General features: G+C 40.1%; 1 protein-coding gene across 1 annotated transcript in view; it reads right to left on the bottom strand.

Moving 5' to 3' along the window:
- Window positions 1-22,396, bottom strand: part of DNAH8 (dynein axonemal heavy chain 8) — a 385,593-nt gene extending 363,197 nt beyond the window's left edge. Inside the window, exons 1-4 of the mRNA XM_021684619.2 lie at window positions 22,055-22,396; window positions 21,810-21,944; window positions 13,764-13,848; window positions 8,505-8,656 (exon numbers count right to left, since the gene is read on the bottom strand). Of these exons, the coding sequence (XP_021540294.2) occupies window positions 8,505-8,656; window positions 13,764-13,848; window positions 21,810-21,944; window positions 22,055-22,156 (474 nt within the window). The 5' untranslated portion in view covers window positions 22,157-22,396. The remainder of the gene's footprint in view (window positions 1-8,504; window positions 8,657-13,763; window positions 13,849-21,809; window positions 21,945-22,054) is intronic.
- Between the last annotated feature and the right edge of the window lie 3,854 nt (window positions 22,397-26,250).

The following is a 26,250-nucleotide window of genomic DNA, read 5'->3' on the forward strand; positions in this document are numbered from 1 at the left end:
AACAGCCAGCCAAGACCAAGTTTACCAATCATTGAGAACGGCAGAACTCCAGCGCTAGGGGACTACTGCACATAGAATTCATGGCTTTTTTACCATGATTCTTTAGTCTTTCAAAGTTAATTTTTTTAACTGTCTTTTTTTCTTTTTTTTCTTTTTGAATTTTTCTTTTTCCCTTTTTCAACCAACATCTTATCAATCCCTTTTTTTAAAAAAAAACATTTTTATTTTTCATTTTTAGAGTCATATTCTATCCCTTCATAGTAGTTACCCGTATTTTTGGCTTATATATATAAGTTGTTCTCTCTTTAAAATTTTGAGATAGTTTCTTCTAACAGATTAAAATATACCCTAAATCTCTAGTATATGGTGTTTTCTATTCCCCTGCCTGATCACATCCTCTCCCTTTTTTTTCTTTTTCTTTTTTCTTTTTTTAAATCCTTTCTTTTTTCAAACAACTTCTTATCAATTCCTTTTATAAAATTTTTTATAATTTCCATCTTTACAGTCATATTCCATCCCTTCATCATATCAACCCTTATTTTTGTACATATATAAGTTTTTCTTTCTTTAAAATTTTGGGAGGCACTTTCTTCTAAAAGACCAAAATACACCCCAAATCTAGTGTGTGATCATATTTGATCACATTCTGGGTTTTTTTTGTTGTTGTTGTTGTTTTGTTTTGTTTGTTTTCATTTTTATTTTTATCTTTTTGTTTTTCTTTTTTCTCTCTTTCCCTTTCTTTTCCCACTGCTTCAGGTCTTTTCTGATTTGTTTAGAGTATATTTTCTGGGGACGTTGTTACTCTGCTAGCATTTTGTTCTCTCATTAATCTATACTCCTCTGCACAAAATGACAAGACGGAAAAAATCACCTCAACAAAAAGAACAAGAGGTAGTACCGACTGCCAGGGACCTACTCAATACGGACATTAGTACGATGTCAGATCTAGAGTTCAGAATCATCACTTTAAAGATACTAGCTGGGCTTGAAAAAAATATGGAAGTTATTAGAGAAACCCTTTCTGGAGAAGTAAAAGAACTAAACTCCAACCAAGTAGAAATCAAAAAGGCTATTAATGAGGTGCAATCAAAAATGGGGGTGCTAACTGCTAGAATAAATGAGGCAGAAGAGAGAATCAGTAATATAGAAGATGAAATGATGGAAAATAAAGAAGCTGAGAAAAAGAGAGATCAACAACTACTGGATCACGAGGGCAGAATTCGAGAGATAAGTGATACCATAAGACAAAACAACATTAGAATAATTGGGATCCCAGAAGAAGAAGAAAGAGAGAGAGGGGCAGAAGGTATAATGGAGCAAATTAGAGCAGAGAACTTCCCTAATTTGGGGAAGGAAACAGCCATGAAAATCCAGGAAGCACAGAGAACCCCTCTCAAATCAATAAAAATAGGTCAACACCCCGATATCTAATAGTAAAACTTATGAGTCTCATAGACAAAGAGAAAATCCTGAAAGCAGCTCGGGAGAAGAGATATGTAACCTACAAGGGTAGAAACATTAGATTGGCAACAGACCTATCCACAGAGACCTGGCAGGCCAGAAAGGACTGGCAGGATATATTCAGAGCACTAAATGAGAAAAATATGCAGGCAAGAATACTATATCCAGCTAGGCTGTCATTGAAAATTGAAGGAGAGATAAAAAGCTTCCAGGACAAACAAAAACTAAAGGAATTTGCAAACACAAAACCAGCCCTACAAGAAATCTTGAAAGGGGTCCTCTAAGCAAAGAGAGAGCCTAAAAGCAACATAGACCAGAAAGGAGCACAGACAATACACGGTAACAGTCACCTTACAGGCAATACAATGGCACTAAATTCCTATCTTTCAATAGTTACCCTGCATGTAAATGGGCTAAATGCCCCAATCAAAAGACACAGGCTATCAGACTGGATTAAAAAACAAGACCCATCGATATGCTGTCTGCAAGAGACTCATTTTAGAACCAAAGACACCCCCAGATTGAAAGTGAGGGGGTGGAAAACCATTTACCATGCTCATGGACACCAAAAGAAAGCTGGGGTGGCAATCCTTATATCAGACAAATTAGATTTTAAACCAAAGACGGTAATAAGAGATGAGGAAAGACATTATATCCTACTTAAAGGATCTATCCAACAAGAAGATCTAACAATTATAAATCTCTATGCCCCTAACATGGGAGCAGCCAATTATATAAGGCAACTAATAACAAAAGCAAAGAAACACATCGACAACAATACAATAATAGTGGGGGACTTTAACACCCCCCTCACTGAAATGGACAGATCGTCTAAGCAAAAGACCAACAAGGAAATAAAGACTTTAAATGACACACTGGACCAAATGGACTTCACAGACATATTCAGAACATTCCACCCAAAGCAACGGAATACACATTCTTCTCTAGTGCCCATGGAACATTCTCCAGAATAGATCACATCCTAGGTCATAAATCAGGTCTCAACCGGTACCAAAAAATTGGGATCATTCCCTGCCTATTTTCAGACCACAATGCTTTGAAACTAGAACTCAATCACAAGAGGAAAGTCGGAAAGAACTCAAATACAGGGAGGCTAAAGAGCATCCTACTGAAGAATGAATGGGTCAACCAAGAAATTAAAGAAGAATTAAAAAAATTCATGGAAACCAATGAAAATGAAAACACAACTATTCAAAATCTTTGGGATGCAGCAAAGGCAGTCCTAAGAGGAAAGTATATAGCAATACAAGCCTTTCTCAAGAAACAAGAAAGGTCTCAAGTACACAACCTAACCCTCCACCTAAAGGAGCTGGAGAAAGAACAGCAAATAAAGCCTAAACCCAGCAGGAGAAGAGAAATAATAAAGATCAGAGCAGAAATCAATGAAATAGAAACCAAAAGAACAGTAGAACAGATCAACGAAACTAGGAGCTGGTTCTTTGGAAGAATTAACAAGATTGATAAACCCCTGGCCAGACTTACCAAAAGAAAAGAGAAATGACCCAAATCAACAAAATCATGAATGAAAGAGGAGAGATCTCAACCAACACCAAAGAAATACAAACAATTATAAGAACATATTATGAGCAACTCTATGCCAGCAAATTAGATAATCTGGAAGAAATGGATGCATTCCTAGAGATGTATCAACTACCACAACTGAACCAGGATGAAATAGAAAACCTGAACAGACCTATAACCACTAAGGAAATTGAAGCAGTCATCAAAAATCTCCAACAAACAAAAGCCCAGGGCCAGATGGCTTCCCAGGGGAATTCTACCAAATGTTTAAAGAAGAAATAATACTTATTCTTCTGAAACTGTTCCAAAAAATAGAAATGGAAGGAAAACTTCCAAACTCATTTTATGAGGCCAGCATTACCTTGATCCCAAAACCAGACAAAGACCCCATCAAAAAGGAGAATTACAGACCAATATCCCTGATGAACATGGATGCAAAAATTCTCACCAAAATACTAGCCAATAGGATCCAACAGTACATTAAAAGGATTATTCACCACGACCAAGTGGGATTTATCCCTGGGCTGCAAGGTTGGTTCAACATCCGCAAATCAACCAATGTGATACAATACATTAACAAAAGAAAGAACAAGAATCATATGCTCCTCTCAATAGATGCAGAAAAAGCTTTTGACAAAGTACAGCATCCTTTCTTGATCAAAACTCTTCAGAGTATAGGGATCGAGGGTACATACCTCAATATCATAAAAGCCATCTATGAAAAACCTACAGCGAATATCATTCTCAATGGGGAAAAACTGAGAGCTTTCCCCCTAAGGTCAGGAACGCGGCAGGGATGTCCACTATCACCACTGCTATTCAACATAGTATTGGAAGTCCTAGCCACAGCAATCAGACAACAAAAAGAAATCAAAGGCATCCAAATTGGCAAAGAAGAAGTCAAACTCTCACTCTTTGCAGATGATATGATACTTTATGTGGAAAACCCCAAAGACTCCACCCAAAAACTGCTAGAACTCATACAGGAATTCAGTAAAGTGACAGGATATAAAATCAATGCACAGAAGTCAGTGGCATTCCTATACACCAACAACAAGACAGAAGAAAGAGAAATTAAGGAGTCGATCCCATTTACAATTGCACCCAAAACCATAAGATACCTAGGAATAAATCTAACCAAAGAGACAAAGGATCTGTACTCAGAAAACTAGAAAATACTCATGAAAGAAATTGAGGAAGACACAAAGAAATGGAAAAACCTTCCATGCTCATGGATTGGAAGAACAAATATTGTGAAGATGTCAATGCTACCTAGAGCAATCTACACATTCAATGCAATCCCCATCAAAATACCATCCACTTTTTTCAAAGAAATGGAATAAATAATCCTAAAATTTGTATGGAACCAGAAAAGACCCCAAATAGCCAGAAGAGTGTTGAAAAAGAAAAGCAAAGCTAGTGGCATCTCAATTCCTGAGTTCAAGCTCTATTACAAAGCTGTAGCTCAGCATTAGGGTGCAGCCCAAAGACTTCGGTGTTATCTAGGGATGGCAGTGACTGGATGTACTCAAAATACTGATCCAGGGTTTTGCACAAGGGGATATTATAACCAGTATAAAACAGAACGATGATTCAAACATCTCACTGAACCAGACCTATGCGGGAGAGAAAACAGAAGAAATAAAAGTGATGAACATCTAAATGAAAACTATAAACAAGGAAGGGTCACCTTATTTCCATTTTAATAGATTTTCATTTTGGGTTTGAAAGGATCTTAAGAAAACCACTGATAGAAATAATGAGCACAAATATGAAGATAAGAGAAAGGCCACATGATACAAAAACTTTGAAGCCTGAGCCTCTTTTGAACACCAAAGAAGATGCTTGGTAACGGTGACAAGAGAGCCAGCTTGCAAGCCCACTCTCTTTGCTCCAGTAAACTCATGACCCTCCATCCCACTTTTGAAGATGAATGAGAACACACTGCAGAGAGGAGGCCATAACCACACACAGGAGAGAGGATCTGGGCACTTCCATGGCCTCCCTTTGCCCCCAAAACAGCGTTCATGCCGGGAATGTGCTGTGCTCAGGGTGGCTCACAGCAGCACCCTCTGCCACGCAAGGCCAGGAAAACTTAACAATTGTCTCCCCTCCCACCCCAAGCTGGAGAGCTCCCTCTGTTAATTAAATTATGTCCCTGGCCACAAGAAGCAAATGTATCCAACTGTCTTATTGTTTGCCTGAAGACATTCTTTTCTCATTCCATATGAATTGAGTATCTGTAATGTAAAAGCAAGAGAGCAAATATATAGTTGGTGTGAATAGACTTATTCTGAAGAGGAAAAAAAAAGAATGCTGAATGCCTATGAGCCGGATTTGAGGCAATGACTTCAGTGTCTAACAGAGCAATTTTCTCAGCAGGAAGGGAAATAACGGGAAGACAGGAGGAACAGAAGTGCAGGCAGGATGTCTGAATCACTCGGAGGACTCAATGTGAAAAGAGATGGGGATTGTGCTTTACTTCTGTGGGTTACACTTTCTCTAGCATCTTCCTTCCATATCCTTCTTCCAGCTCTTTTTAGGTCCAGTGATCACTCTGAAATATCCTGTGCTCTGGTTTTCTCTTCTGGAACACCCTCCCCCCGCCACCTCCCTCCCCCTGACCCAGTTCTATCCTAGTTAACTCCTGTGCACAAGGCACAGAGCTGAGAACTGGAATAGAATGCAAAGGTGAGTCACACACCATTCTTTCCTCCAAGGAGCTTGTGACCCACTGGAGGGATAAGTCAATTACATAATAAACCACAGTGCAAAGTCCACTAAGGTAAGAGCCAGAGGAAGTAAAAATAAGTGAAACACAAGTAGGCTTAACACAGGAAGAGAGAATAGCCAGCTGGATGTCAGGTAAGGCTTTATCTGGGAAGTGATCTTAGAGATAAGCCTTGAAGGATAGAATTTCGACAGGGGAACTCCCCAGTGACTGGGGAGACCACACCAGCAAAGGCACAGAGGAACTGATGCAAAAATGTGAGGCAGGGTGAGGAGATGGTGAAATCCAGGATAAATAGGTCCAGGTGATGACTGGCGTTGATTTAAGAAATGAGGAACAGTTCAAAGTTATTAAAGAGAACAGTGCTATGATCATGGTCATTAATTAGAAAGGTTGTGGTTTTAGTGATGTGGATGACCAGGGAGGAGAAGGCCACAACAGTGACCACACTGAGTTCTCCAGTACCAATGACATAAATCTATAAAAGCAACATGAAGTTTCTTCCTGTTTTTCTATCACTTTATTAATACACCCACAAAGAGCTGGAGTCACAAACACACACACACAGCTGAGTTTCAGCAAATTTGGAGGACATTTTGGGGAATAGTCAACATAAGGAATAAGAAGTCAACATGGAAGGACTTCGGGAAACTCTAGAAGGTACCTTACAAAGATAAGCAGTCATCCTCCAAGGACAATAAATAAAGTTCTACAATTGTTGGTTTGAGAGGAGACACACCATAAGATGTTGAGAACAGAGAAAACAAACAGGGGTTCAAAGGTAAGCCCCAAGGATGTAAAATCAATGCAAAGAAATCAGTGGCATTCCTATACACCAACAAGACAGAAGAAACAGAAATAAAGGAGTCAGTCCCATTCGCAATTGCACACAAAACTATAAGATACCTAGGAATAAATCTAACCAGAGAGGCAAAGAATCTGTACTCAGGAAACTATAAAATACTCATGAAAGAAATTGAGGAAGACACAAAAAAATGGAAAAACATTCCATGCTCATGGATTGGAAGAACAAATATTGTGAAACTCTCTATGCTACCTAGAGCAATCTACACATTTAATGCAATCCTTATAAAAATACCATCCATTTTTTTCAAACAAATGGAACAAATAATCCTAAAATTTGTATGGAAGCAGAAAAGACCCTGAATAGCCAGAGGAATGTTGAAAAGAAAACCAAAGCTGGTGGCATCACAATGCCGGACTTCAAGTTCTATTACAAAGCTGTAATCATCCAGACAGTATGGTACTGGCACAAAAACAGACACATAGATCAATGGAACAGAATAGAGAGCCCAGAAATGGACCCTCAATTCTATGGTCAACTAATCTTTGACAAAGCAGGAAAGAACGTCCAATGGAAAAAAGACAGTCTCCTCAACAAATGGTGTTGGGAAAATCGGACAGCCACATGCAGAAGAATGAAACTGGACCATTTCCTTACACCACACACAAAAATAGACTCCAAATGGTTGAAAGACCTCAATGTGAGACAGGAGTCCATCAAAATCCTAAAGGAGAACACAGGCAGCAACCTCTTTGACCTCAGCCGCAGCAACTTCTTCCTAGAAAGATCACCAAAGGCAAGGGAAGCAAGGGCAAAATGAACTATTGGGACTTCATCAAGATAAAAAGCTTTTGCACAGCACAGTCAACAAAACCAAAAGACAACCAACAGAATGGGAGAAGATATTTGCAAATGACATATCAGATAAAGGGCTAGTATCCAAAATCTATAAAGAACTTATCAAACTCAAAGAACCCAAAGAACAAAGAACAAAGAATCCAATCAAGATATGGGCAGAAGACATGAACAGACATTTATGCAAAGAAGACATCCAAATGGCCAACAGACACTTGAAAAAGTGCTCAACATCACTCAGCATCAGGGAAATACAAATCAAAGCCTCAATGAGATACCACCTCACGCCAGTCAGAATGGCTAACATTAGCAAGTCAGGAAATGACAGATTTGGCGGGGATGCGGAAAAGGGGGAACACTCCTACACTATTGGTGGGAATGCAAGCTGGTGCAGCCACTGTGGAGAACAGTATGGAGGTTCCTCAAAAAGTTGAAAAATAGAGCTACCGTACGACCCAGCAATTGCACTACTGGGTAGTTACCCCAAAGATACAAATGTAGTGATCCGAAGGGGCACGTGAACCCCAATGTTTATAGCAGCAATGTCCACAGAGCCAAACTATGGAAAGAGCCTAGATGTCCATCAACAAATGAATGGATAAAGAATATGTGATGTATGTATATATACAATGGAATATTATGCAGCCATCAAAAAAATGAATCTTGCCATTTGCAATGACGTGGATGGAATTAGAGGGTATTATGCTAAGCGAATTAAGTCAATCAGAGAGTAGAATGTTGATTACCAGGGCTGTTGGGTAGGGGGAATCAGGAGATGTTTGTCAAAGCAATCAAACTTTAAGTTATAAAATGAATAAGTTTTGGGGATTTAACGTACAGCATGGTGATTATAGGTAATACTAATATATACTCGAATGTTGCTAAGACAGTTCACCTTAAATGTCATCACCAAAAACAAAACAAAAAAAGGTAATTAGGTGAGATGATGGAGTATCAGCTAATGCTACAGTGGTAATCAGTTCGTAAAATATAAGTGTATTAAATCAACATGTTATATACAGCCTACAACTTACCATGTTTTATGTCAGTTACATCTCAATTAAGCTGGAAAAAAATTTAACTATATATTTGAAAAAAATGCAAACATACCTCATGAATATTTTTAATATTTATAGCAACATCATTGTGACAGCGAACAAAAAATACACATAATCCTTTTAGTTTCTCCGGGGCTGCGTTGTCTATATATAATCTCATCATTTTCCCCCCTTTGGTTGCTCCAGCAATAGTTCGACCACACTCTGAAAACAAAAGTCAAGAATGTAGTGTGTGATCACATAACAGATCGACTGTGATAAATGACTATGGATCTCACAGCATTGCTTCTTGCTTCACCTTACTGTAAGGAATTTTTGATGATTGTAATAAATTCTTTGTCTACAAAAAGACATCGCTAATGGGAATACTTGAAGTGCAGCCTCCCCTGCTACCTTTCCCTGAGTTCTTCACTTTTCTCCTTTTGGCCTCGCTTCAGGCAGGGTCTTCTCACAGACTTTTCTACCCCATCTCTGACCCTTTGCCTCCCCAATTCCCTTATCTTTCAGATCTCAGCTGAAGCCCAAGTCTCTTAGAAGCCTTCACTGACTCCCCAGAGAGGATTTAGTCCCCTAGTGAAAACACTTATAGCCCCCAAGTTATACTAAATTCTCCCTCAACTTGATTTCAGTGAAAATTAATCATTTAATTTTAAAAACTATTAAAAATATAATTTTGTTAGATGGTTGGTTGTACTATTAATAAGCAAAATTTAGCAGTCTTCCTATTCACAACAATTTAAAATATGATAAAAGAAATTTTAAAATCCCCATCCCAAAACCATGAAAATATTTTGTCTTCCCAGCCTTCCCTCCTTTGGGTGTGGGGGATTCCTCCTGTCCCGTGACTCTGGAGGACACCAGTCTCAGGGCTCTGACGTGGTGGGCATGTGCAAATGAGACTGATCAGACTCTCTGCAAGAATGCCAATCCTGCCTGGAGGCACACAAAGGTAAAAGGGGACTGGAGGGATGTCAATCTAGTGATGAATCCTAAAGAAACTGCCCTGAAATCTGTGGAAATGCTCTATTCCTGTCCTTCCCAAGGCCAAGTGGTTTAGCTAGTTCAATTTTGTGAACAGCCCAGGCTTTTTTTTTTTTTTTTTTTTTTTCTTTTGTAAGCCAGAGTCTATTGCTGTTGCCTACAACCAAAGAACCGTGATACACAGTATGTAAGTGCTCAAATGCTCATTCATGGAGGTTGGCACAGAGAGGTACCTCTACCCTTAATAACCTCCCTCCCCTTTCTCCTTGATAAGAAAACCCATTGTCTCATCCAGCAATGTGTACATCCCCAAGGAGACTACTGCTTTCTCAGCCCCCTAACCCCTATGGTAGCCACATGACACAGTTCTGGCTGATAAGACATAAGATAAGCTTATGATTTCCTGATAACGGGGAGAGGCAAGGCCCTTTCCCCATAGGTGAAATCCTATGATATTTGTCTTTTTCTGACTGACTTATTTCACTTAGCATTATACCCAAGCACCTTGAACTTGGATGTGATGTCTAGAGCTTCATCTTATAACCATATGGGGCAAACATGAACACAAAAGCCAACATTTAAAAATGACAGAATAGGAAGAAAAAAAGTATCTAGGTTTCTGATGACAATACTGAGCATTTGAACCATTGCCAGCCACTGCCCACCTTGTGATGAAAGAAAAATAGATCCCCTCTTTGTTTAAGACACTATTAGGACTTCCATTACCTACAGCTAAACATATTCTGTATACATCTACATATTCGGTACACCCATCAACAGGGGAATGGTTTCTAAAAATCACAATGCAGCTATACTATGGAATACTGACAGCATTTTTAAAACTTTTTCAAAAAAATATTTATTTATTTGAGAGAGAGAGTACACAAGTGGAGGCAGAGGTAGAGGGAAAGGGTCAAGCAGACTCCCCAATGAGAAGGGAGCCCCATGCAGGGCTCGATCCCAGGACCCCAAGATCATGACCTGAGCCAAAATCAAAAGTCACATGCTCAACCAACTGAACCACCCAGGTACCCCTGTACAGCATTTTTAAAATGAGGTAAATTTATATATAATGACATAGAAAATGTCTGGGCTATACTGTCAAATGCAAAACTCAAATCAAGAATAAAATGTATTATATGATCACATTTTTAAATGATAATAAGCATTTATATATTAATAGATGCATATGAGAAAGACAGGTAGTGGAATATTTACCAAACTAATAAATGTATAACTTTTCTAGGGGGCAAAATAATAATTAAAAATATACCTATCTTGGGGCACCTGAGTGGCTCAGTCGGTTAAGCCTCCAACTCTTGATTTCAGCTCAGGTCATGATCTCGGGATTGTGAGATTAAGCCCAGTCTTGGGTTCTGTGCTGAGTGCGGAGCCTGCTTGAGATTCTCTCTCTCCCTCCCTCCCCTCATGCACACAGGCTCTCTCTTTCTCTCTAAAAAAACAAAACAAAACAAAACAAATATACATATATATATATATATATATATATATATATATATATATATATTCTCCTGCCAATTCCCCTCCTGCAAATTCTTCCTAAAGGCTTCCTAATCCACATTAGCCTCAGTGATAATCACTGACGCATTATTTAAAAGAGCAAAAAGTTGTAAATAACCTAAGTTCTAATAATAAGAGATAAGTTTTAAAAATAATAGTTATAGTAGCCTAATGAAATACAATGCAGCTGTTTAAAAGTTAATTGTAAAAAATGTATCTAGTGGCATGAAAAAGAGAATATTATCAAATTTTAAAGGCCACCATAAAAATAACATGTAAAGGGCGCCTGGGTGGCTCAGTCATTAAGCGTCTGCCTTTGGCTCAGGTCATGATCCCAAGGTCCTGGGATCAAGCCCTGCATCAGGCTTCCTGCTCAGCTGGAAGCCTGCTTCTCCCTCTGCCACTCCCCCTGCTTGTGTTCCCTCTCTCGTTGTGTCTCTCTCTGTCAAATAAATAAATAAAATCTTTAAAAAAAAATAAAAATAAAAAAACAACATGTAGAGTTGGATCCCATTTTGTAGCATCTTATTTTGTAGCATCCCATTTTGTAGCATAATATCTACATATTACAAAGAGGGATCCAGCTCTATGTGTACATGTATATATATGCACACACACTCTATACATATACATAACTTTCTCGCTCTTTTTCCCTCCCTCCCGCCCTTTCTCCAAATAAGAGGGGAGGGGCAAAGAAGTTATAGAGGAATATTCATCAAGGAATTAACAGTGCCTATTCCAAATGGCTGAGAATGTGGGTGGTTTTTATTTCTCTTCTCATTGTAGGTATTTTCTTATATTAAAGAATTAAATGAAAATAGAAGAACATAATCAAGTGCTGTATTTCACAATGCAAATTTTAAATGAGACAGGAGGAGTTTGGAGAAAAGTGATGGATGGGTTTGGAACACCCTGGGCAGGCTCTGTAGAAAAGAGAATGTCAGAGGTGATCCGAAGGGGTAGGATTTGGCTGGGTATAGAGAAAAAAGGCATTCTGAGAGAGTCAGGAGGGCAGAGCAAAGGGCACAGATATGACCCTGGAATGTCCAGAAAACAAGGAAGAGACTGGCTTAAAGAGAGCAGCAAATTCATGTCTGCAAGAATAGGAGCGCAGGCTAAAGGAACACTGTGTATCCAGGTTATAATGGGCCTTAGCGGAGAAATGAGGGTTTGGGACCCAATCCAATAACTAGGAGCACAATGAAAGGTTTACTTTTCAGAATTTTTACTGAGGGATAACACACAGTGTTAGATTAGTTTCAGGTGTACAATGTAATGATTCAACAATTCTATATATTTCTCAGTGCTCACCAAGATAAGTGTGCTCTTAATCCCCTTTATCTATTTCATGCAGTCCTCCACCCACCTCCCCTCTAGAAACCACCAGTTTGTTCTCTGTATTTAAGAGGCTGGTTTTATTGTTTGTTTGTCCCTCTCTTTTTTTCTTGGTTCCTTTGTTTTGTTTCTTAAATTCCACATATATGTGAAATCCTATGGTATTTGTCTTTTTCTGACTGACTTATTTCACTTAGCATTATAACCTCTAGGTCCACCCATGTTGTTGCAAAGGGCAAGATTTCATTCTTTGGTTTTTTTTAAGATTTTATTTATTTATTTGAGAGAGAGAGAGCAAGAGCAGGGGGGAAAAGAAGAGGGAAAGGGAGAACCAGACTCCCTGCCAAGCAGGGAGCCCAATGTGGGACTCGATTCCTGGACCCTGGATCATGGCCTGAGCTGAAGGCAGATGCTTAACGACTGAGCCACCCAGGTGCCCCAAGATTTCATTCCTTTTTATGGCTGCAACCCAAGTTTCCATCCATAGATGAATGGATAAAGATGTGGTATATATATATACATACAAATGAATAAAAGATTTACTTTTAAAGGAATAAGCAGTGTAAATTTCAGAGAGGGAATCTGGTTTCAGAGCTACAGGCTTTCAATCTAGAATACTAGGGCAGGCATGAGATATGAGCCTCAGCTAAAGGCAGCAGAGGAGAAAAATGAGAAAGAACCAATAGGAGGGACAATCCATAAGACTTCAAAGATAAGTAGTCTAAAACCAAAAGGATGGCCCATGCACCTGGTTATCAAGACAAAAGTTTCACATCCTGGTAGTGTTAATTATTTTAGGAATCCTGCAAATAATAAGGAAGCCATATATTCCAACTGACAGCTGCAGCAGACAAGATGCTGACCCAAGACCACTGGGACAGCTGCTGAGCTCTCACAGGGTTTCCTGTCTATTACTAGTCACCTGAGAACCTGTGTGCAAAATGGCTCCACCTGTTTCAGGGAAAATGGAATTAAATTCTAGTGAAAACATGTATCCACCAGGAGATATCAATGATTTCTGTAAGTATGTTTTCTCCTTATATTATAGTAGTGCCTGACATATATATTTGGGCTGAAAAAGTATTGTTTTTAAGACATTTTTTTTTTCGGGGCACCTGGGTGGCTCAGTCAGTTGGGCATCCAGCTCTTGATTTCGGCTCAGGTCATGATCTTAGGATTGTGAGACTGAGCCCCATATGGGACTCCATGCTCAGCACAGAGTCTGCTTGAAATTATCTCTCCCTCCCTCTTGGCCCTTCCCTGCTTGCACATGCTCTCTCTCTCTCAAATAAATCTTAAAAAAAAAAAAAGACACTCTTCTCCACACATAAGCTTCTGATAAATTTTCTTTATAAATATACTTCTATGTAAATATATAAAATTTATAAATATATATCTATTTATAAGAGAAAAGATATGCTGCACTTTTTCATTAACTAATAGCCAGCACATTGCCCTCATAAAACATCCTTACCAAGGCCAGGGACATCTCCTTCCTGGTACAAAAATTTCAATGTCTTACAACCGTCTTTCATAAAAAAATGAGCAAAGGCTTCCAGCTGTTAAATAAAAGAGAAAATGATGATCAGTAAAATGGCTAGTTATATTAGCTACAATAAAACGAACCACACCCTGGGCTAGGCATTGTATATGCCTTTATCCTCATCATTTTGTAGATTAAAAAAAAAAAAGAGGCTCAATGACTTTTTCCGAGATACACAGTGACAGGGACATCAGAAGCAGGATTAGAATTTGAACTACTTTAACTCCAAAATTACCGTGAAATATATGGTGAATTCTATTTCTGAACCTACACTGATGATCTGCATATATAAGCAGGCAGCCACTTACCTGACCCTGCCTCACAGAATCTTATAGGAGTAAATGAATGAGTCCAACTGGAGGTAAATATAAAGAATTATTATTTTTAAAAAACTACTCTTAAAAGCTGACTTGGAGAACATAAAACTTGCCTTACCAACTAATTGGGTTTTTAAACCAATTATTTGGGTAATTATGTTTTTAGATATTGTCATTTGACCCAAATTGTAGCCAAACTAATATAGAAACAAATTATTATAATGAGAGTCTCCCATGTTTATGGGCATGAAGCTCTTATTTAATTACTTATAAGTCAGTGTCATATCTTAGCAGAAAAATAAATAGGTCATGTAAGCAAAAATCCTCACACACCATTTGGGAAGTACAAAGTTACTCAACCCAATTTACTTAGTCCACTGAGTCTATACCTAAGTGTCGCTCTCGAGCAGTGGGTTTTTCTTCACTTACTGGCCATGTGTGGGAGGTATGTCAGATCTGGCAAAGCCTCTCCCCCTAGGACAATGGTTCTCAAACTTTAGTGTGCATCAGAGAAGCACCTAGGGCTTCTAAAAAAAATACAGAATGCTGGCCCTGAGGACTTGCATTTCTAAAAAGTTCCAGTTGAGGGGTGCCTGGGTGGCTCAGTTGGTTGAGCGTCTGACTATTGATTTCAGCTCAGGTCATGATCTCAGGGTCATGAGATTGAGCCCCACATGGGTCTCTGCGATCAGCAGGGAGTCTGCTTGAGATTCTCCCTTGCCTTCCCCTTCAGCTCTTCCCCCTGCTCTTGCTACCTCTCTCTCTTTCTGAAATAAATACATCTTTAAAAAATTCCAGGTGATGCTGATGCTGCTGGTTCTGGGACCCCATTTGAGACCCACCACCCCAGGAAGTGAAAGAGAGCCACACAGATGTACCAAATTTGAGCCCTTCATTTTCTACTCTTCCATCTCACACATAAATTTGACTCTTGCATAATTACAATCTGAAAGATACAAAAACTGTCAGCACAGTGATTGTTGCCCAGTTCCATAAATACTTTATTGCTGTATCTGATTGTATGACCCACCAGATTTGAAAGTATCCAAATTATCAAAAACAGCGCTCATACCCGTGATAAAAAGACATCCCAATATCAAATGCAACAAATTCTTACTCTTTAGACACACTGTACTCCTGAGACCAGGAGAGTGAATGTTGTCATGGGCTGTAATCATGACTGCAAATTAAAAATTCACATACATTTTTTTTAAAGATTTTATTTATTTATTTGAGAGAGAGAGAATGAGAGAGAGCACATGAGAGCGGGGAGGGTCAGAGGGAGAAGCAGACTCCCCGCCGAGCAGGGAGCCCGATGCGGGACTCGATCCTGGGACTCCAGGATCATAACCTGAGCCAAAGGCAGTCGCCCAACCAACTGAGCCACCCAGGCGCCCAAAAATTCACATACATTTTACAAATAGTTCATCTGAGCTTTACCACTGCCTGGCACTGAGGTGGCATTATTATGCCCCTCTTGCCGAAGACAGAAGTAAAGCTAAAAAGAATTTGAGAAAAAGACCCAAAGACACACAACCACGAGTTCAGAGCCTGGAACCAGAAGCCAGCCTTGGGCCTTCAGGGCTGTGCTCCATCCACAGAACTACACCGCTGTTGCCTCGACTTTGGAAAACACTGTCATGTAAGCCAGGAAAGCAAGATAGTCTGTGATTATCCTGAGCAGTGCTGAATGGAGAGAGCAGCAAAAGCATGGACACAGATGCAGTAGAAACTTCTGTATTGGTCAGGGTCCTGGCAAGAAAAGAAGTCCCAAAAATGGGTTCTTGAAGAAACTTTATAATGAAGAGGCTATTCTAGAGGCCAGAGAAGGGTTAAGGGAAGCTGTGACACTAGCAGCAAAAATAGGACTATCGACAAAGGAAAAAGCAGCACCAGCCAAGGCCTGAAAGTGTGATGAGTGGGGGAGGGGGGTAGCTGGAAGCAAGTGGACACGGAGTAGTGGAGGGAGAATGGCTTGGCTGTAGCCAGAAAATATGGCCAAGCAGGGAGGGGTCAGACTTGTCTCCCTTCTGCCCTCCTATCTCCTGCTGGGGCCTCCTAGTGACTGAGTACCATGCAAACCAGAGAGCAAGGGAGCCCAGGTGATGGGTTCTAGAGAGGTCAGCCTTCCAGGCCACAGAGTCGGTGGTAAAGACTAGATAACAGATCTGAAGGCAAACAAAATGACCATCACACCCTCTACTGTCCACCCTTTTGTGGGACCTTTAATGAGCTACTTTCACTCTGGATTGCTACACCAGGCTTCACCTAAAAGGAAAACCCTTCCATATACCAGTTTCCTAAATCATCACACCAAACTAGGCCACCCCTCCTTCCTGGTTCCATCTCTTTATTCACCTGTCCACCAATCTTGATGCCAATTTAGGTGCCTGCCTTGTCCCTTCAACCAAATAAGCTTTCTGAGCTCTCCCAGATTTTGAGATTGGTTTCTCTCCAGGCTGTACTATCTCCCCTCCACTGTGGCTTTGCAACTGCTAAACAACTCTTACAGAAACACCTTTCCTGGTGTGAGTCTTCCCTTAAGACTTACATTTCCCTAGATTTCCTAGATGTGCAGCCTAAGCAGTGTCTAACCTGGTCCATGATGGCCTTCGAGGAAGAACCTAAGCACCCAGACTCAAAGTACAAGACACACTCCAAGAATGACAAATGGAAGGGTTTGCAGGCATATGACACTGGCATGCTGGCCAGTGAGAAACACTTGCTCCATTCACTCTCCTGGTCTCAGGAGTACAATGTGTCTAAAGAGTAAGAATTTGTTGCATTTGATATTGGGATGTCTTTTTATCACGGGTATGAGCGCTGTTTTTGATAATTTGGATACTTTCAAATCTGGTGGGTCATACAATCAGATACAGCAATAAAGTATTTATGGAACTGGGCAAGCCCAGAAAGCCAACTGGCAAATATTTAAGAGTGAGACTACCAGTTCTGCAGACACCCATCTCCCTAACTTAGTCCTAGCAGCTGTCCTTCTCTGAAGGTACTAGCCAGCACCAATGTCTACTCCTGGATCCTTTGCAGAGCTGCTGGGATTCCCACTATGGGGATTAACCAAATTTATGGCCTAGCAACTTTCAGGTGAAACAAGGATGATCACTATCTTGCCATATGGATGGTATCATCCACAGCCAGGACAGGCTACCAAATTTGTGAGCTATAGGCCCAGTGAAAAATAAAAATGTAGGAACACTTGTTAAAAAATTATTAAGAATTTCAAGGTGGAGTCTCCTAACTAGAGAGAACAAACTGATGGTTACCAGAGGGGAGGTGGGTGACATGATGGGGGAAATAGGTGATGAGGATTAAGGAGGGCACTTGCTGTGATGAGCACCAGATGTTTTATGTAAGTGTTGAATCACTAAGTTCTACACCTGAAACTGATATTACATTGTATGTTAACTAACTGGAATTTAAATAAAAACTTATCTTAAAAAGTAGAGTATTTAGAAGGTTAAATCCCCTCTCTACCTTAGCTTGGTGGATGGTTGCCATGTTTATTTTCAACCTCATGGAAGTCTGAGGGTTTATTCTCTGGAGAGGTCTCTGAACTGCAGGATGCCAAGCACAAACCCTAACCCTAATCTTAACCCTGACCCTAAACCTAACTCTACCCCTACCAGTAACCCCTAAACTCTACCTCTAACCCTGTCTCTAACCCTAAACCTAACCTCTGGAGAGGTCTCTGAACTGCAGGATAATAGGCACATACCCTCACACTGGCCCTAACCCTAACTCTAACCCTAACTCTAACCCTTATTATAACCCTAAACAGAACCCTAATTCAGGATCTGAGGAAAAAAAAAAGATTTAGTATGTATACACACACACACACACACACACACAGGAATATTACTCAGCCATAAAAAAGAATGAAATCTTGCCATTTACAAAGATGTGGATGGAGGTAGAAAGCATTATTCTAAGCAAAAACCTTATCCTAACCCAAACACACGCCCTAACCCTTAACCCTAACACTAACCCTATCTTAACCCTAAACTTATCCCTCTGGAGTGGTCTCTGAACTGCAAAAAATAGGCACATACAATCACACTGGCCCTGGCCCTAACCCTAACCCTTATTCTGGCTCTAAACCAAGCCCTAATCCTAGATCTGAGGGGGAAAAAAAAGATTTGGTATACATATACAATGGCATATTACTCACCCATAAAAAAGAGTGAAATCTTGCCATGCAAATGGATGGATGTTAGAGAGTATTATTCTAAGCAAAATCAATCACTCAGAGAAAGACAAATATCCTATGATTTCACTCATATGTGGAATTTAAGAAACAAAAAAACAAGCAAATGGGGGGTGGAGGAGAAAGAAACAGAAATATAAACCAAGAAACAGACTTAACTATAGAGAACACACTGATGGTTATCAGAGGGGAATTGGTTGAGGGGGATGAGTTGCATAGGTAATGGTGATTACCAAGTGTGCTTGTAACGAGCACCGGATGTAATATGGAGGTGCTGAATCACCATATTGTACATGAGAATCTAATATTACATTATATGTTAACTAACTGGAATTAAAATAAAATCTTAAAGGGACTCCTGGTGGCTCAGTCAGTTAAGCGTCTGTCTTCAGCTCAGGTCATGATCCCAGGGTCCCAGGATTGAGTCCCGTATCAGGCTCCTTGCTCAGTGGGGAGCCTGCTTCTCCCTCTGCCTGCTTCTCTCACTCTCTCATTCTCTCTGACAAATAAATAAATAAAATATTTTTAAAAATAAATAAAATAAAATCTTTAAAAAAAAGAATTTCAAGGTGGATACTGTCAATTCATCTTTGACAAAAGAGGCAAGAATTATGCGATGGGAAAAAGAATGTCTCTTCAACAAATAGTGCTGGGAAAAGTGGACAGCTACATGCAAAAGAATGAAACTGGACCACTTTCTTACACCACACACAAAAATAAACTCAAAATAGACTAAAGACCTATACGTGAGACCTGAAACCATAAAAATCCTAGAAGAGAGCATAGGCAGCTATTTCTCTGACGTCAGCCATAGCAACATTTTCCTAGATCTGTCTCCTGAGGCAAGGGAAATAAAAGCAAAAATACACTATTGGGACTACATCAAAATAAAAAGCTTCTGCACAGCAAAGGAAACAGTCAACAAAACAAAAAGGCAACTTCCTGAATGGGAGAAGATATTCACAAATGATATATCTGATAAAAGGTTAGTATCCAAAATATATAAAGAACTGATACAACTCAACATCAAAAAAACCCAAATAGTCCAATTTAAAAATGGGCAGTAGGGCACCTGGGTGGCTCAGTTGGTTAAGCAACTGCCTTCGGCTCAGGTCATGATCCTGGAGTCCCGGGATCGAGTCCCACATTGGGCTCCCTGCTCAGCGAGGAGCCTGCTTCTCCCTCTGACTCTCCCCCCCCTCATGTACTCTCTCTCATTCTCGCTCTCTCAAATAAATAAATAATTCTTAAAAAAAAAAATGGGCAGAAGACATGAACAGATATTTCTCCAAAGAAGACATACAGGTGGCCAACAGACACATGAAAAGATGCTCAACATCACTCATCATCAGGGAAATGAAAATCAAAGCTTTAATGAGATATTACCTCACAACTGTCAGAATGGCTAATAAAAACCTAAGAAACAAGTGCTGGCAAGGATGTGGGGAGAAAGGAACCCTGGCTCACTGTTGGTGGGAATGCAAACTGGTGCAGCTGCTGTGGAAAAATGGTATGGAGGTTCCTCAAAAAGTAAAAATAGTAAAAATAGAACTACCCTACGATTCAGTAATCACACTACTGGGGATTTACTCAAGAACATTAATTCAAAGGGATGCATGCAACTCTATGTTTATTGCAGCATTATTTACAATAAGGTTATGGAAGTAGCCCATAGATGAATGGGTAAAAAGGATATGGTATACATAAACAATGGAATATTACTCAGCCATAAAAAAGAATGAAATCTTGCCATTTGCAACAACATGGATGGAGCTAAAGGGTACAATGTTAAGCAAAATAAGCCAGTCAGAGAAAGACAAATACCACATTATTTCACTCATATGTAGAATTTAAGAAATAAAACAAAGGAAAAAAAGAAGAGAGACAGACAGACAAAGTAACAGACCCTTAACTATAGAGAACAAACTGGTGGTTACCAGAGGGGCGGTGGGTAGGGGGATGGGTGAAATAGGTGATGGGGGTTGAAGACTACACTTATCATGATGAACACCAGGTGATGTACAGAACTGTTGAATCACTATTTTGTTCACCCAAAACTAATATAACACTCTATGTTAACTATACTGGAATTAGAAAACTTAAAAAAAATTTTTTTGAAGAAATTCCAGGTGGTGACAGGAAACCATTGAACCAAGTGAAGGGCCCTTCCGCACAGGGATCTATCTGATCCACAGTCCACATGCCCAGGCAGCCACCCTTGACCACACCTGTACATTCCTGCAGGGAATTGTGGTGACCTGAGAAACTACACTCTATTTCCAGTTGGTTGCAGCAGTGCCTCTTGTTTTATGTGCACAATTCATGCATTTTCCTATCTTTCACCATTAAAATAGCTCAGTTATTGATCTCTTTGCATCAGTCACATTCCCAGATTATCATAACACACTAAGAATTGAGCAATCCCACTCATACTATCAGAGGACTGCCAGTTTTCAACTTTTATAAGGATCCTGACAGAAAAGGCAGACAACTTTCCAGAACTTGGCAACACATCGCATCAAGCAAGAGAGAGACTCCTTTAGGAACCATCCCACCAAATCTGGGCTCCTAGAGCCAGCTAATAAAGTTTTGCCCAAGTTCACTGGTCCCTGTAAAAGCAGGGGGTACGGACCCCAATGATGACAACCTCACCACAACACTGCCCGATACCCAACGCTCTCACCAGGACATTCAATGGGACAATCAGTGCACCACCAGTATGTACCTGCTCCTTGGTCTTGCTGGGCTCCAGGCCAGTCCACAACTAGGGTTGGTAAAAACCTCAAGCAACCTGTAGTACTATTTTTGAAAGTTAATTTAGAAGCTGAGCTATCAGAAAGGAAGCTGTGATACTGCTTCTGGAAGCTTTTATGAAAGTCACAGCTTATCTGTATTACTCTAATGAGGGTGACATAGACATTCATGAGCCCAAACTGGGACCTTTTAGAGTAAAAGGAGGGCCCGTTAATAATTATGCCAGGAAAGTAGGCATAATCTAGGACTGTCCCTGGCATGCTGAGACACACGGTAATCATCTTGTTGTTTTCTACTATGCTCATGCAGAAGTCATTGTTCCCTAGCTCATATGTATGCAGTTTGTTCATCTACCCAAATGATTTGCATATGTAGTTCATACAACCTGTACTTTTAGAATATTTAACTCTACCTGTGCTCGACTATACCTCTAACCTCTAAAGGCATTTTGAGTTAGAATTTTAGCTAAATTCTAGTAGCTAACTCTTCCCTTTCCTTCCTCTTCAATAGTACACCTAACTAGAAATATGATTCAACTGGCTATAGTTCTATAAAACTTCTTAATGGGTAAAATTTCAACCTTCCCTTTCTAAGTGTTTTGTTGTTCATTACAATGACTCCAGCTTCTTAAAGCAATTAGCTCTCAAAGAGCAATTAAAAAATAATGATAAGATTTAAACTTACAGATGGACAATCCAAAATTAATTCTTCAATGGTTACTAAGTCCAGGCCAAGCTTTTCTGCTAGAATTTCAAATATATATTTGTATGAAGGGTCAATTTTCATTTTTCGGTTTTCCCTTGCATCTCTAAATCTTGCCTAAAGAATGAAAACCATGGGTAAAAATTGTAATTATGAAGAAAAACCACCAAAAACATTTAACTTGACATAAAAGTGACACACATGAAGAATCTTATTATAAGAAAAACCTGTCTCTCTTTTAATGTTTCCTGTAGATTTGGGATACCACTCATGCTTCGGCGGTATCGGGATGATCTATGGGAAGATTGAGAAAGCATTTCAGAAAGCATGGATTGACCCAGTCGGAGTGTAGGCCTAGGTCGAACTCTGTGTGCATCCAACTCATCATCCTCTGGAAGAATTATCCTTTCATCGGAAGGAATGAAATTCAGATAATCACTTCCAGAAGGAGCAGGACCTGTTTCGTAAAGAGAGCCGGCATCTAGAGCTGAGGCCGCCTCTGTCACAAGGGGCGGAGCCCCTTCATCTGAAGGAGGAGGAGCCTCTTCTCCTGGATCCTGAGGGGCAGTCTCTTCTGACCCAGTGGGGACTGCCTCTCCTGAAGAGCGAGGAGCTGCTTCTTTCCGAGGGGGTGGACCGCCTTCTTCCGCGCTCATGTTATCGGCTTTTTCCTCCCATGGAGCAACTTAAACTTCAAAACCTAGAATGATAAAACCTAGAATGATAAAATGTTTTCTTTTAAAACTGTACAATAAGTTGAATGTTCTCTGTTAATTTATTCCTCCCCTTGAATCAAGACAGGTAGCAAAATTATCTATTTCTCCCTTACTGTATTAACTAACGAAGCTAAGCTCACAGGACTGAAAAAAAAAAAAAAAAAATATATATATATATATATATTTTTTAGGAGCAACAGCACACATATACCTAGGGGCTTTTTGAAACTCTAAGTGCTCCTCCTGACTGTGATATGATCCGAGGGTGCGGCTACCCCACACACATCCCATCCCTGTCATAGTAATTACTGCAGCTGATGGGAATGTACCTGTCTTAGGTGTGTAAGATCTGAAAAAAGATGGAGAGCCGTGTGTTAGAGCTGAGAAACTGACTTGTCCAAGAGACAAGGCAAAGGACTACATGGACTGAAATATTCCTTGCATCGAGGAACACTGTAATACAATTCACCAATCAGACACTCAACTGTCCAGCCATCTCATCTCCATGAGCATATCCAGGAACTCCCAAAAAGCATAAAACATCCTCTTGGCAGTGTGAAAATTAATAAAAGGAAACCTCATTTAGAATGTAAGAATGCCAGCAGGGGGAAGCTCTCACATCCTACCAGCCCTACCACTGGCTGCGAACCACAGACCTAACAGGAAGAGCCCCACCTTGCACGTGGATACTACTTTCCTATCCCAGCGGGATTAAAACTTTCCTCTTGCCCTAGCAACAGCCCAGCCAATGAGAGACGGTCACATCTCAGCCAATGAAAAATGACTATACTTCCAGCTCCCAGCTTACTCCAATGGACTTTTTGTTTATAACAGCCTTTCCAACGTGCCCCTAAAACGTGATGGTGATTGTTTACTGAAGCAATGGTATCATATGAAGTATAAGTCTGACCTATCCAATCAGAAAAACTCTATACAGGAGTGTAGAAGGTATCATGAGCACATAACCAGGAAAATCAGGGGACACCAGTGGAACAGGAGAAAATGTCACCTATAGAAAACCACATCATAGGACAGTCATCGGACCGCCATCTAAATAAACAAGTTTTCAGGCTATGGCTAAAATCCAGAAGCCAGGATAATAGTAAACCCTTGAAGAAAAACAACAGCAAAATTTCCAAAGCGAGAGTTCAAAAGAAGACAGAGAAAGAGGCTTGCTAATGAGAAATTCTGAGGACACGTGTGCACACCTGGCCTAAGTTAGATGGTGTTTCTTATGGAGGGACAAGAGCAGCCCTCCGTAAGACACAGAGACAGCCTGTAACCTGCACCCCACAGCTGCCCCCTCCAGCTTTTCCGAAGATCCCATCAACAGCTGAAATGGTTTCCTTTGATATCCTAAGTCGGCCTACTCAAGAACAGAAATACCCAAACTGATTAATCTGTTTGCTGCCAGATAAGCACTCATGCCCAAGATCTGCAAACCAGAACAATTGTTCCCAAACTGTTTGCAGATTTTTTTCTCATTCCTCTTTCCTCTCTCTTTTATAAATCCCACAGTTTCTTGACCACAATCTAATGTCTATTTTCTTTACATGTGAGTAAATTTTCTTGGAAGTAACAAGTAAACATCTCTGAGTTATTATTGGACACGATGATCTACAATACCCAGGAGTTGTGTGTGCATTACATGTTTATCCTTGAAATTGGCCTAGAGTTGACCCTGTTACCTACAGTATACCAAGAACAAGTATAATGATACATACTAGTGAAGTCATAGCAACTGCCTGTCACTCTGCTCCAATCTATGCTTTTGAATTCTGCAAAACAGTTCACTTTACTCAGTAAGAGAATCATGCCTGCTCTCAGAGGATGTTGACAGGCTGAAACCAAAGCAAAATTTACTTTAATTTCAATGTAATGGTAAAACACATACACTGACTGAACTCAGTAGGGCTGGAGAGCTTCTTTGTAGGCAACCAGTGCTCTTTCTTGATCCACAGAGTTATTTAAGCCACTGTAGAGCTACTATTATTTAAGCCATCAAGGAAAGATAAAAATTGAATCATGATATTATATATTTTTTTAATTAATTAATTTATTTATTAGAGAGAGCAGGAATACAAGCAGGGAGAGTGGGAGAGGGAGAGGCAGGGTTCCCGCGGAGCAGAGAGCCCGATGCGGGGCTCGATCCCAGGACGCTGGGATCATGACCTGAGCCGAAGGCAGACGCTTAACGACTGAGCCACCCAGGCGCCCCCATGATATTATATTTAAGAAGTCAGGGAAGTATGCAATTAATCTTCATGAGTTTTTCATCTAAAAATGGCTAGTATTTTTTAAGTGTTAGCACAGATTAAATTTTCAGAAAATGTTATTATCCAACACAGTTCATTCCCTGAGGAGTCCAGATAGTTGAGATTCATGGCACATCATTTCAGAACTAGAAACAAAACAAAACAAAACACAGAAATTATCTAGTTCAGCTCTCCCTTTTTACTGCTAATGAAACTAAGATCCAGAGAAGGTACAGGTCTTACCCAATTACACAGACAAAAATGGTCTTTCTGAACTTCAGATCATATCATACGACTGCCCTGCTTAAAGTCCTCCTCTGGGTGCCAAATACAAATTCTTGTGTCCTCCAAGGCTTTCCTGACTTGGTTCCAAGCTCTCTCTCCAATTTCTTCCATTGCCTTTGCCCTGGGTGCTGCCTGAGTTCACAACAGCTCTGGCATTCCTGAAACCAGCACTGTTCTCTCACCTCTAGGCACTGGCAAGGAGCTCACAGCCTAATGAGGGAGGCCAAACATACCAACAAACACTTCACAGTTTCCTTAGAACCAGCTAAGGTGTGCACAAGAATCTGCAGCATCAGAGGAGAAAACTCAAGAAGGAAATCTCTTAAGGAGAAGCTGTCATCTAAGGTAGGTCTTGGTAGGATCCATATGCATTCCACAAAGACTAGAGAAGTAATATTAATTGTCAACAACTAAATGCCAAGTTCCATGCTTGGTGAGATATATAACTATGCTTAATAAATACATATAGGGGCGCCTGGGTGGCTCAGTTGGTTAAGCGACCGCCTTCGGCTCAGGTCATGATCCTGGAGTCCCGGGATCGAGTCCCACATCGGGCTCCCTGCTCAGCAGGGAGTCTGCTTCTCCCTCTGACCCTCCTCCCTCTCATGCTCTCTGTCTCTCATTCTCTCTCTCTCGCAAATAAATAAAATCTTAAAAAAATAAATAAATAAATACATATATTTATATATATGTGTGTAAAAAACATGACCCACAAACACATGGAAAGACACTCAACACCACTAGCCCCTAGGAAAATGCAAATCAAAACCACCATGAGATGGCACTTTACACCCAGTAGGATGGCTCTAAATTTTTTAAAAAGACAATAAAGAGGGTTGAGAAGGTCATAAAGAAGTTTAAATCTTCATACATTGCTGGTGGGAAAGTAAAATTGTGCAGCCTCTGAGGAAAACAGTTTGGCAGTTCCTCAGAAAGCTAAACATAGAATTAGCAAATGAGCCACTAATTCCACCCAAGAGAATTGATAAAATCTGTTTGCACAAAAATTTGTATATGAATGTTCATGGCAGCATTATTCATATTGAGCTCAAATTGGAAACAACCCAAATGTCCAGTTAGGTGATGAGTGGATAAACAAAATGTGGCATACACTTATAATGGAATATTATTCTGTCATAAGAAGGAATGAAGGACCATCCCGTGCTA

Source organism: Neomonachus schauinslandi, chromosome 8 (genome assembly GCF_002201575.2).
Source record: "Neomonachus schauinslandi chromosome 8, ASM220157v2, whole genome shotgun sequence".
NCBI lineage: Eukaryota > Metazoa > Chordata > Mammalia > Carnivora > Phocidae > Neomonachus > Neomonachus schauinslandi.